The sequence below is a fragment of the Rana temporaria genome, chromosome 7 (genome assembly GCF_905171775.1).
Source record: "Rana temporaria chromosome 7, aRanTem1.1, whole genome shotgun sequence".
NCBI classification, from domain to species: domain Eukaryota; kingdom Metazoa; phylum Chordata; class Amphibia; order Anura; family Ranidae; genus Rana; species Rana temporaria.
This window is the reverse complement of record NC_053495.1, coordinates 111935772-111949449: the sequence shown is the minus strand read 5'-3', so window position 1 is coordinate 111949449 and position 13678 is coordinate 111935772. Positions and strand designations below refer to the sequence as shown.

Genomic DNA, 13678 nt, shown 5'->3' with positions numbered 1-13678 from the left:
AGTGTAAAAGCCCAAGTGCTTTCACACTGGGGTGTTGCGCTTGCAACACGGAAAAAAAAAGTCCTGCAAGCAGCATCTTTGGGGCAGTGGAGGAGTGATGTATACACCGCTCTTCCACTGTCCCTGCCATTAAAATCAATGGGCAGCGCTGCCGAAGCTCCTGCAAAGCGCTTAGGCAGCAGTGCTTTTAACCTTTTCTTTTGCTGCTAGTGGGGGTTAAAAGCGTCCACTAGCAGCTAAAAAGCGTCGCTATAACAGCGGTAAAGTGCTGCTAAAACTAGTGCCGCTTTTACGGCTAATGCCGCCCCAGTGTGAAAGTAGCCTTACATACAACATTTTTGGTATTATGTTATGAATACCAAGCGACTCCAGACCTAAGTTATTAGTAGAATAATATATACAGTAGCTGCACCTATCTTAAAATCAAATACATTTTCCATAAATACTGAAATCACCATACCTCGACAGACTGGCTCCTTTTCCCATTCTCCATCCCAACATGTAATTTCTTGTTCTCCATCAAGCTTATAAAAATTTGCACACTTATATATTACAGAAGAGCCTGATTGATAGGTCTTTTGTTTTATTTCTGTGATGTCTCCAAATTGCACTACTGGTGGTGGGCCGCAGGTCTGTCCAATTTCTGCAAAAAGATAAAGAAAATGTACAACTCAAGTCACGCAACCACGTATTTCTTAACATTTTTTTTTACCATGTTACTATTATTGTTACCATTTTGTATTTTAAAATATATTTGTTTAAAGTCAAAAATCTTTTTGGTTTTCGCCTTGTCATTTAAATAGAAGCCTTTTGTAATGTCTTTCAAGCCCTCTCAATGTGCTCACCTCTCTGCTCAAAATGTTAAAAAATGCTTTCTGATTACAGCACTTCCTGTAGATCATGTGACAATCCAGAAAGCTTCATATCCCATCATGCACTGCCTTACTGCAACACAGAATAGGGTGTGTTTACCTGTCTGGACCACACCTCCCTCATTACTCTTTGTTTTTTTTTTCACCAATTTTCCTAATTCTTCCTTTAAGGAGGCCATACTGTGTACAATCTGATTATACAATCTACTTTAGATCTACCATCTGCTATATAGAGCGAGGGCCTGCCTGATTTGATACAAATTGAATACATTTGTACACAGATTGTACAGTCAGATTGCACAGTGTATAGCCATCTCTATACAAGTACATAGGATGGAGTGGACGGAGACCCTCAGCTCTCAGGCTCCATTTACATATCTTCAGTTCCCTCAAGCATTTTTTTTTTTGAGGGGGAGGCATTTTAAAGCATTTCCACTCGTCGGGCATAGGGCTTGTCGGGCATAGAGCTCCAGAGCAGAGCATGGTAGATATTTTGCCACACAGATGATAATGATGACTCGGGTACACAGAATTCAGTCCCTGAAACAAATAATCGATTAAAGTAAAAATAATTCCCGTAGGACTTTTAAAGAGCCACGTCATTAAAATTAAATAATTACCGTATTTATCGGCGTATATCGTGCACTTTTTTGCCCTGAAAATCAGGGCAAAATCGTGGGTGCGCGATATACGCCGATACCCGCTTTCCCCGCTCCGAGTTTTGAATACTGGACCGACATATACCGAGTGCAGTACACTCGGGTATAGTCGGCCAGTCTCGGCTTCTTCCGCGGTCACGTCCTGGACGTACAGGACGTGAGCGCGACAGTTGCCGAGCCTGCCCGAGTGTACTGCGCTCGGTATATGCTGGCGCAGTATTCAAAACTCGGCACGGGAAACGAGCGGGGAGGACGCCGCGAGGACGCCGCAGAAGGACGCTGGACCCGCCGAAGAGAACACCGGACCCGCCGAAGAGGACACCGGACCCGCCGCAGAAGGACACCCGAAGCCGCAGAAGGACACCCGAACCAGCAGAAGGATGCCGGACCCCCCGAAGAGGACACCCGAAGCCGCAGAAGGACGCCGGACCCCGACGAGGCTGCCGATGGACCGATGGACGCCGCGCAAGACACCAAAACTGTAAGTACAAAAATAACTTTTTTTCCACAGGATTGGGGGGTCACTTTAGGGGTGCGCGGTATACACGGGAGCGCGTTATACCGCGATAAATACGGTATTTTAAAAATGTTACATCTTTTTATTCATGTTCCATATTAAAATTTAAGAAGCAAAATACAAACTATATTTAACCAAGCATTAAAAAGTATAAATTGGTGCATGGTGCCATATAACACCATGTCGTTTTCACAGCAAAGACCTACAAAGATGACCAGGCACTGGTATAAATCTCTCAATGCGTTTTGTGAAACAATGTTCACATCTTCAGGGGATAACAAAATCTAAGTTGATAAAGACATCTGTAGAGAAACCACGCCATTAAAAACATAATATTGAAAAAAAATGTGCCCAAACAGGGAACACAAATAGCTGTACAAAGTATCTAATACAGTACCTTGAAAAAGTATTCATACCCCTTGAAATGTTCCACATTTTGTCATGTTACAACCAAAAATGTAAATGTATTTTATTGGGATTTTATGTGATATATCAACACAAAGTGGCAAATAATTGTAAAATGGAAGGAAAATGATAAATGGTTTTCAAAATCTTCTACAAATAGATATGTGAAAAGTGTGGCATGCATTTGTATTCAGCCCCCCGAGTCAATACTTTGTAGAACCACCTTTCACTGCAATTACAGCTGCAAGTCATTTTGGGTATGTCTACCAGCTTTGCACATCTAGAGAGTGACATTTTTGCCCATTCTTCTGTACAAAATAGCTCAAACTCTGTCAGATTGGATCATGTAGAGTGTCTGTGAACAGCAATTTTCAAGTCTTGCTACAGATTCTCAATCGGATTTCGGTCTGGACTTGGCCATTTTCTGACACATGACAATGCTTTGATCTAAACCATTACATTGCAACTCTGGCTGTATGTTTAGGGTCGTTGTCCTGCTGGAAGGTGAACTTCTGCCTCAGTGTCAACCCTTTTTCAGAATCTAACAGGTTCCCCTCTAAAATTGCCTTGTATTTCCCATCCATCTTCCCATCATCTCTGACAAGCTTCCCTGTCCCTGCTGAAAAAAAGCATCCCCACAACATGATGCTGCCACCACCATGTATCACGGTGGGGATGGTGTGTTCAGGGGGATGTGCAGTGTTAGTTTTCCGTCACACATAGCGTTTTGCTTTTAGGTCCAAAAAGTTACATTTTGGTCTCATCTGACCAGAGAACCTTCTTCTACACGTTTGCTGTGTTCCCCACATGTCTTCTCGCAAACTGAAAATGGGACTTATGGCTTTTTTTCAACAATGGCTTTCTTCTTGCAACTCTTCAATAAAGGCCAGATTTGTGGAGTGCTCAACTAATAGTTGTACTGTGGACAGATTCTCCCACCTGGGCTGTGGATCCCTGAAGCTCCTCCAGAGTTAAATAGCAGCAAAACAAATACTCTTGCGCAGAAATGTGTTGACCAGGCGATCCAAAGTTCAGAGTGGATAATATCTTAGGCCTTGCTGCCCTCCAGGATATTCAAAAAAGAATAGAAAAAGAGGGCATACGAACCTTGTGCATTATCCTTTGATATATTTATTAAAATAGAAAGTATTAAAACTACTCACAAGCATGGAAAGAAAACCACAATGTAACAGTCTTTGGCTTATGACAATCCATCTACCAATAGCAGTCTCCAGATTCTAGAGAGAGGACATGCAAACCACTGCTGGCTGACGCGTTTTGAAGAATTACCTTCTTCCTTAGAGCCTCTCCTCCAGAGTTCCCATGGGCCTCCTAGCTGCTTCTCTGATTAATGCTCTCCTTGCCTGTGTTGTGGAAATTTTATGAAGATGTATTTTAATATGTATTGTCATAGTGTCTCCCAGTATTAGTTCTCCTGCAGCCTGCTCTAAAAAGCTGACTGGGGCAGACTGACGCTGGTTGAGATAAACTTCCTAAGGTTGGAGAAAGGTGTTTTCGGAGTGAGGATATGTCTTTCAGCGAAAGGGCCCCTGTGAGATGCACATACACTCTGCAAACGCATTATCGGTTTAGCGGATGTGCGCTCTTGTCACCTCTGTATGCCTGATCAACATATTTGTGGTGCCATGGGCGTACACCTGTAGATAATCCAGAGCCTCTAGTGGTGAGGATGGCCTTAGCTGCAACTGGATCCAGGTCGTGGCCCCCAGGGTTCCCCAGGTCACGCTCCGTATCGAGAGAGGGGAAGCAGCCACTCAGGACACAATAGATAGTGAAGGGTTAAGCCAAGGTCAGGGCGACAAGTAGACAAGGATAAACAAGTACAAGCCAATGGCCAGGGTCACAGGCAAACAAGAGTAGTTGGGGACAAGCCAAGATCGATACACAGAGATAAACGTAGCACACAGCAAGCAGGAACCCAAACACACAATGCTTAACAAACAACGTTGATCAGCAATGCAGACCTGCAGTGCACTGGTTAATATAGAGTTCCTGGAATGGCCTGGGGTGGAGCCATACAGGGAGGAGAGATGATAAAGGCAGCCAGGTGAGAGGGCCTGGCCTCTAAGATGAACACATGGAGAGCAAGGTAAACTGCCAGACATTAGTGCATATCCATGACCATACCCCCCTTCTTATGGCCCCTCCCCAGCCTGGGCCCAAGCTTAAAGGGAAATCTCAGATGAAACCTCCTCAACAGACAAGGTGCAAAGACCTCAGATGCAGCGATCCAAGATGCCTCCTCAGGACCAAACCCTCTCCAATGCACGAGATACTGAAGAATGCCACTGCAGAGACGAAAATCTAGAACTTGACTAACCTCATACTTTAGATTATGCTCATTGATCAGAACCGAAGTAGGGAGAGGACAACTGGATTTATTGAGGACCAAAGGCCTTTTAGGAATAAACAAGGGCATGAGTGGATCAACAGTAATCTGAGGAGGGTCTCCCAGACCCTTAAAGATGAATTGGGCATCTAGCACAGGACCATCAGACTGGGCAGAGGACAGTGGAACTCTGAGGTCAGGTTGGTTAGAAGGTGACAAGTCACATGAGTCAAGCTGGCTAGCTGAAAGACAAGAAGAATGAGGATGGATTGAACCCCATAGATAGTGTGACAGCAAGTCAGGTAAATCTGTGGGTGTTGTCACAGATGGGAGATACATTTCTGCCTTGTTTAGACAATACACCAATTATTATCAGGTGTCGGCTGCAGAAATAGCCAGAAAGGTTTAAGGGCGTTGGAAAACTTCAGCTGTTCAGAATGAGGCAATTAAGGCCTCTATAAGTAATCCAGAGGATTACTACTGATTGCTGCATCCTGAGGCTTTTTTTTTTGTAAAATCTTTATTTTTCATTTTCAAACAGTATTGACAGTTGCACCACACAACATTATCAAAATAGGAAATGGAAACAATTACCAAGACCAGAGGGAGGAGGGGGGAGGAGGGTAAAGGGTAAAGGGCAAGGGAGAGGGAGGAGGGAAGGGAAAGACTAGGGACATCAAACTGGGCGTCTAGTCCAAGCTCAGACACCTTTTTAACCGGGAGCAACAGCCCACAACAGCACAGGGACAAATGGATACCTCACCCGCCCAGGACATTCGATCCATGTGGGCAGGTCTCCCCCAAAATAATGGAGGGAGGCCAAACCAAGTGTCCCTGCTCCAGAGTAGGCGTCAAAACAACCCCCTCTACTATGTATCAGTTGTAGATAAACCTGAGGTATCAGGACCATTCCAACAAACTGGTGGTCATTCCAGTAGTTCCATGATTGAGCAAACAATTACGCAATAAACAATTAAGGGAAGGGAGGGAAAGAGAAAACAAAAGCAAAAAATAGTAAATTAGAGTAGGATCAAAGAAAGGAGACATGAAAAGTAGACAAGAGGAAAGATGAGAAGGCGTATGGACCAGCACTTACCGAAGTAGCCGATGGAATGGGCCCACATCTAGGTGGGGTCGCGGGGAACCGACTGACGTTGCGCCGGACGAGTTCACCGAAGGCGGGATATGCGAGAGCAAGTAGTGCCTCATCCAAACTGGAGGAAAGTAAGGCCGTGTCATGTACGTGGGCTTTCCACTCTGCCCATGTAAGCTCAAATTTTTCCCGAGTGTCCCTACATGTTGCCAGCCAACTCTCCGTTTCCATGATCTCCCCCACCTTCCCCAACCAGTCTTGTTCACTCGGAATGCATGAGCTTTTCCAGTGAATTGGTATAAGCCGTTTTGCTGCATTGAGGAGGTGGGGGAGAGCACTACGTTTGTACTGTGACAGAGGAATGGAGGGGACATGGAGCAGGAAATGCTTAGGATGGGCCGGAAGGACAACGCCCAGACCCTCAGATATGTGTTTGTCAACCATGTCCCAAACGGTCTGAGCACCGGGCACTCCCACCAAATATGGAGGAACGTGCCCTTCTGCCCACACCCCCTCCAGCATCTATCAGAGACAGTAGGGAAAATTCTAGCCAAAGTGGTCGGCACCCTATACCATCGCATCATCAACTTATAGTTGTTTTCCTGGGTTTTGGCGTCCACAGAGCTCTTGTGAGTTAAGCGGTACAGGTGGTAGAGTTGTTCATCAGTAAAGTCTGACTGCAAGTCCCTCTCCCACTCCCTAACAAAGTAAGGCTGGGGGTTGGGCGACGCATCCTCCAGCAGTCCATATAGAGCAGAGATCATGTGGGGCACTGGGTCTTCAGACGCCCAAAGATGCTCAAACTCCGTCAGATTGGTTCTAATCTGCGCTAACCTGTGGCACTTAGTGGTGAAAGTCTCTAACTGACGGTGTCTCCAAAAGTCTCCAAAAGTCAAAGCTGCCATACCGAGCGCGTAAGGTAGTCAAGGACGTCAGGACTCCGTTGTTCACAAATCTTGCGAGGCTAACAACTCCATCCCCAGTCCATGTTCCAAGGGAGGTTTTCAGCTCTCCAGGGGAGAACCACGGGTAGCCACAGACAGGCGCCAGAGGAGAAGTCCTCGGCGCCAGTGCTAGGCAGCCATTCGCTTTATCCCACATAGCTAAGGAGTGAGTTGTCAGCGGGGAGACCCAATCAGAAAGCCCCCTGTTGTCAGCTGGAACCCAGGGTGTGTAAGCCAAGTCCCGCCCCGCCATGGTCTTCTCGAGGGGGACCCATAACTTAAGGGACGTATGAAACTTCCAATTCAGGATGCGTTGTAGCGCAATAGCCTGATAGTACCGGTGAACATTCGGTATTCCCAAGCCCCCCCTCAGTTTGGACCTTTGTAGGATTGCCATCGCCAGTCTAGGTCTCCTGCCCCCCATACAAACTTAATAAAAAGACTACGTAAGTCCGCAAAAAAATGTTTTGGTAGGCGTATAGGTATCATCTGTAGAAGGAACAGGATACGGGGCAAAACCGTCATTTTCAAAATATTTGTCCATCCCACCCAGGTGAACATTGTCTTGTCCCAAGTCTGCACCTCCTGAGAGGTCTTCTTTAGAAGGGGGACAAAATTCTGGGAGTATAGAGAGTCTAGACAGTTCGTAAGCTGGACCCCTAAATATTTCATTGAAGAGGTGGACCACGTGAAGGGGAAGGAGTCCCTCAGAGAGGACGCTAGGGCCGGAGGGACAGTGACAGGCAGTATTTCAGATTTTGTGTAGTTTATCCGGAAGTTGGACACATCTCCATACTCCCTCAGTTCATCCATCAAGACTGGCAACGAGACAAGGGGCTCAACCACATGGAACAAAATGTCGTCTGCATAGGCAGAGAGCTTGTGTTCTAGGGAGCCCACATTTACTCCTCTGATGTTTTGGTTTGATCTGACCTAGCAGCAATGGTTCCAGGACCAAAGCAAACAACAGGGCCGAGAGCGGACACCCCTGCCTCGTGCCATTCCGGATAGAGAATCCCGCCGAAAGGCCGCCATTCACCTTAACCTGGGCTGTGGGGGCCACGTAGAGCGTAGAGATCCATCGTAACATGTGTGGGCCTAATCCCGACTTTTCAAGGACCGCACTAAGAAATCGCCAGTCCACGCGATTGAATGCCTTCTCCGCATCGGTAGACAAAATCAAGTATGGAGGCATCCGATCGCGTGTTCGTGCACAATGAATAAGCTGTATAGCCCTGTTCGAGTTGTCTCTAGCCTCCCATCCCAATATGAAACCGGTCTGGTCGGCGTGAACTAGGTCAGGGAGGAGAGGTTTCAAGCGGTTAGCCAAAATTTTGGAAAAAAGTTTTAGGTCCGTGTTTAAGAGGGAGATCGGGCGATAGCTCTGTGGTTGGGCAGGGTCCTTGCCATCTTTTGGAAGCACCGTAATGTGCGCCAACGAGGTCTCCCGAGGGAGCTGTCCACCGGTCGCCAGGGAGTTAAGGAGAGTACATAGGGGGGCCTGCAATTTGTCAAAGAACTTCAGATAATACGCCTTAGTGAAGCCGTCTGGGCCAGGACTCTTTCCAGAGGGTAGAGACTTAACAGTTGCCAAAAGTTCGGCCGAGGAAATGGGGTGTTCCAGGCCTATCGCCTGTTCCGGGGACAGGGCGCGGAGCCCGACCTCTGAAAGGTACGACGCGATTTTATTTTGTTTGAGGGTCACTTCCGCAGGGGAGGAGGCAGCCTCTAAGTTGTATAATGATTCGTAATAATCACGGAACAACGAAGCAATCTTTGAGGTATGTAGAGCCGGATCGCCCTTAGGGGAGTGCAGCTTATGTACATGAGCCACCAGTCTTTTTTTTCGAAGCGCACGCGCCAGCATCCGTCCGCATTTGTTGCCATGCTTGTAGTACGCATGAGCCAAATAACGCAATTTACGAGTAATTTTGTGGTCTAACAATTTAGCGAAAAGCTGTCTGAGTTTGTTCAGACGACAGAGCTCAGATGGAGCCGATGTCCGTTTATGGCTGAGCTCGGCTTGCCGTAACACCTGTAACACCCTCTGGATGTCTGCCTGCCTCTCCCTATTGAGCTTGGCTCCCATGGCGATAAAGGTGCCACGGACCACCACTTTATGGCCTTCCCAAAGGATACCGTCGCTAACCTCACCATTGGCGTTCTCAGCAAAATAGTTCTCCAAAGTCTCCTGTACTCCCGCCACCACCCCTATGTCATCGAGCAGATTTTCATTCAGCTTCCAAGTCCTGGCCTTGGCCAACGCCTGCGATAGTGATAGAGTGAGTGTCACCGGGGCATGGTCAGAAATAGTAATCTGGTCGATAGTTGCCCCTAGCAGTAAGTCAAGGGTACCCTGATCCACCAGCATCAGATCGATTCTAGTGTATACTTTATGTACACTGGAGAAGTAGCTGTAGTCCCTTTCAGTGGCATGAAGGGCTCTCCAGCAGTCAACCAGTGTATGTCCCTGTAGGGTCTTCCTAAAGTGTTTTAAAAAAGCATGAGAGTGGGTAGACTTGCTCACAGAAGTATCTAAAAAGGGGTCAGGGCTGACATTGAAATCCCCTCCCAATATCAGTCTCCCCTCCCGGAACTCGGCTAGCTGGGCAAGGGTCCTATCCAGGAACGTGAGTTGTTGTGAGTTAGGAGCATACAGGGTTGCAAAGGTGTATTTCTGGCCCATTATAGTACCTTTCAGAAACACGAAGCGCCCCTGTGGGTCTACCCTATGGTCCGAAGGCTGGAACGGGCAATTCCTATGAACGGCTATCGCCGTACCCCTAGATTTAGGTGTCGGGGAATTACTAAGGTACCACTGTGGGAATAGGTGAGTGGGCAGTTTTGGGAGTGAGGAAGCGGTAAAGTGGGTCTCCTGCAGAAAAAGTACCTGGGCCCCCAATCTCTTAAGCTCCAACCAGAGTCTATTCTGTTTGTTGGGAGAGCACAGCCCACGCACATTATAAGACACTACCTTGATCGTAGCCATGGTGTGGTAATGAAGATCGTCCGGGCGTCAGTCCCCATCCTGTAAAAGTCGGCGAGCGCTGATCCGCCCTCCAGACACTGAGAAGGTGCAAGAGGGAAGAAATTAGAAGGAGGAGAGGAAGAAGAGAGAGAAAACAGAGAAAAGGAAAAAAAAAAACATTAATGAAATACAAAATACAAAAGGCACATAAAACACAAAAAAACGGGCTCCCAAATGCCATAATGGCAATAAAGGGAGGAGCCCCAAACTGTTCACCCGGCCCAGGGGGCCCCCCAAGCATGGGAGGGCCACATGAGCAAGGCAAAGTGCTCAAATCTGGGCTAACACCCGAAACGGGTAGTCCTACGTGGGAGACGTGATCGGACATGGGAAGTCAGGTGGTTCCCGCTCCCCACACAAGTATAAGCAGAACATGTCCGGAGATGTAGTGTCACCAACAAAACTCAGAGCATCTCCGGGCCCCCGGGCAGAACCCGGACAGCAGGAGAAAATGAATAAACAAAAAAAATAAAAAAAATGAATAAACAAAAAAAATAAATAAAAAAAAATGGAAAAAATTAAAAAAGGGGAGGGGCAAAAAATAAAATAAAAATAAAAATAAAAAAAGAAACACAGGGAAAAAGGCATCAATGCAAGGCAGAAGGCTTCTGGACAGGGAACCAGTCGTGCATGGCACTCAAGCTGATGTTGTTGAGGAAACCCGGACCAGTCCGGGAGTAGGGTTGCCATAGTTCCCTTCTGAGTTCTCTGTTATCATCTGGAAGTCCTCTGCGAGGAGACCAAGAAGGAAAGGAGAAGCATATTTGCGGTCCCTCAATCTCCCATTGGAAAACCTTGCATCACAGCAGCCGAAGATGATCGTTTACGGCCTCGGGAAGTGATCCTCCAGTCCGGGAAATCCACAGGGTCCAGCTGCAATTGTGACAAATCCTGAGGCTTTTTGAGTGAAGGAGAGCAGTGAGCAGAAATACTTCTGAAGAGGTGAGGTGCTGTTGATTTTTTTTTCTGTGTGATAAAAATCAAAAAGAGACTATTGTTTTCTGCTGTAGGACCAGCAGTGTCTGCCCAGCACTAGGCTGAGCCAGACTCCATAGATAGGTTCCTGTGTGGTGAAGGTAGACACCCCAAGTGGCCAGGGTTTATTTTATGTTTGATTTTGTTTATGCTGCTTGGACACTTGTTTCCAGCAAGATGGAAGAATAAACCAAAACAGGCTCACCAAGAGAGCATGGCAGCTCAACAACAAGTTTACCAAGAGAGCCTTGCAGCTCACCGAGAGAGCATTGCAGGCTTGGAACAGAGACACCAGCAGCAAATGGAGGCCATTGTGACACAGCTTCAGAGACAGCAGACCGAGGCTGGGAGTCAGGCCAGTAACATACCGACTTTTCGGGTAAGACATTTATTGCCAAAGATGACTGCAGATGAGGACTAGGCATGTGCATTTCGTTTCGTTTCGAATCGAAATTCGGACGAATTTTTCATTATTCGGACATTCGGATGAATACGAATTCCCGAATTGCAATATTAATGAATTTACCGAATCCGAACATTTTCGATTCCGAAATTCGATCGGAATTCAAAAAATTTTTTTTTTCGAATTCCGATCGAATTTCGTCCGCGGGTTTTTGATTTGGAATTCGAAAAAAACATTTTTTTTTTTTTCATTCCGATAGAATTTTGTCCGCGGGTTTTCGATTTGGAATTCGAAAAAAAAAATTTTTTTTTTTTTTTTGGAATTCCGATCGAATTTCGTCCGCGGGTTTTCGATTTGTAATTCAAAATTTTTTTTTCGAATTCCGATCGAATTTCGAAATTATATTCGAAAAGAGACTATTTGTTGTCGAATCCGGTCGAAATACTTTCGAATTCGACCGGATTTTTCGAAATTCGGTCGAAAACGAACGAATTCCGAAAACGGTTTAAATATTTTCGAATTCGACCAGATTTTTCGAAAATTCGGTCGAAAACGAACGAGTTCCGAAAACGAATTTAACACATGTAATGGACCTAACTTAACGAAATTAATTAAATAACGAATTAAAACGAAACAAAACGAAATTTTCCCTTTTGCACATGCCTAATGAGGACCCTGAGATGTTTCTGACCACGTTTGAGAGAGCAGCGGAAAGAGAGAGTTGGCCTAAAGAACAGTGGGCTGGACTAGTGGCCCCCCTATTATCTGGAGAAGCCCAAAAGGCATATTTTGATTTGGAGCTTGCAGATGCAAAAAACTATGATCGGTTAAAATTGGAAATATTGGCACGTTTCGGTGTAACCCTGGATGTCCGTGCTCAGCGGGTCCACAATTGGAGTTATCAGCAGAGGAAGCCACCTCGGTCGCAGATGTATGACCTCATCCATTTGGCTAAAAAATGGCTGCAGCCAGAAACTGTCCTGGACCAAAAATTTTGGAGCGAGTAGTCATGGACAAATTTCTTAGGTCTCTTCCTAACACCCTGCAGAAATGGGTAAACCATGGTGGTCCGGAAACCGCAGACAAACTTGTAGACCTGGTTCGAAAGGTACCTATCAACAGAGAATTTGTCCTCTTCCACCAGAGACGCACAGACTTTCCACCCCAAGACCAGACCCTCCCCACCTATAGGTAAGACCGCATCAAGGGATGGGGGTGGAGAGAGGGACCAAGGAGCAACTAGAGGAATTATCGGGACTACTGCTAATGTATGGCGAGAGCGGCCTGGAAGACCCATCCCACAGGAGAGGACCAGAAGGTTGATTTGTTACCGTTATCCTGGGAAGAGGGACATGTAGCAGCGGTTTGCCCAGCGGGTGATGAACCCATGCAGTGTGACTTTCTGACAGAGAGACGACAATCCCCTTTTGCAACCACATGCACTGCAGAAAAGGGAAATTAGAAACCTTTATATAGAATGTGCTTAGATGGTAAAGATGTTGTGGTATTGTTGGATTCAGGTAGCCTGGTCACCTTAGTGAAATGTGATCTATTGGTGGGAAAAACCTTACATCCTAGGAAAATGGCTGTAGTTTGTGTACATGGGGACACTCGAGAATATCCCGTGACTACGGTTTCCTTTGAAACCACCCTCGGTAACTTGTGTCACCAGGTGGGTTTAGTTCCCAAACTGCCACATGACGCCATTGTGGGAAGGGATTTCCCAAAATTCTGGGAAATCTGGGACTGCCCAGATTCCCCAGTAGGTGGTTCTTCTGAGTCTGAACCATCTACTCCAGAAACCTCTAACTGTGAGGATTCTCCTGAGTTTCCATTCTCAGTCTTAACAGGGGAAACACCAGTCCCTAGGGAGGAGCCTGCTAACTCAGAAGAGGAACAGCGGCCGATAGGGTTTGATGACCTCGATGTGCACAGAGAAAATTTCATCACTGAGCAATTGAGGGACCCCACATTGCTAAGAGCCCGAAAGAATGTGGTGAAGGTAGATGGGGAGTTAGTTAACCCTGACGAGAGGGTTGCCCTCCCTTACTTCATTATTGAAAGGGACCTGTTATATCGAGTGTCAAAGAGGATAGAGGACACCATTGAACAACTGGTAGTGCCTAAACCGTACCGCAAGATGGTTTTGGAACTGGCCCATGGGCACATTCTTGGGGGACATTTGGGAGCAGAAAAAACCCAGGAGAGGATCACCCATAGGTTTTATTGGCCTGGGATCACTAAGGAAGTGGAATTGTACTGCTCTTCCTGTCCAGTGTGTCAGATTACTGCACCCATGCCACATTTCCACAGTCCGTTGGTACCCCTGCCCATTATCAAGGTCCCTTTTGAGAGGATCGCCATGGAATTGGTTGGCCCCTTACTGAAGTCAACTAGAGGGCACCAGCACATCTTGGTAATAATGGACTATG

The 13678-nt window shown here is 46.5% G+C and overlaps 1 protein-coding gene across 5 annotated transcripts in view; it reads right to left on the bottom strand.

Moving 5' to 3' along the window:
- The window catches only part of LOC120946232 (complement factor H-like), a 3139400-nt gene that overhangs the window by 219428 nt on the left and 2906294 nt on the right, over window positions 1-13678 (bottom strand). For all 5 annotated transcript variants that reach the window (XM_040361056.1, XM_040361058.1, XM_040361057.1 and 2 more), the window contains one exon: window positions 461-643. In XM_040361056.1, the coding sequence (XP_040216990.1) occupies window positions 461-643 (183 nt within the window). The remainder of the gene's footprint in view (window positions 1-460; window positions 644-13678) is intronic.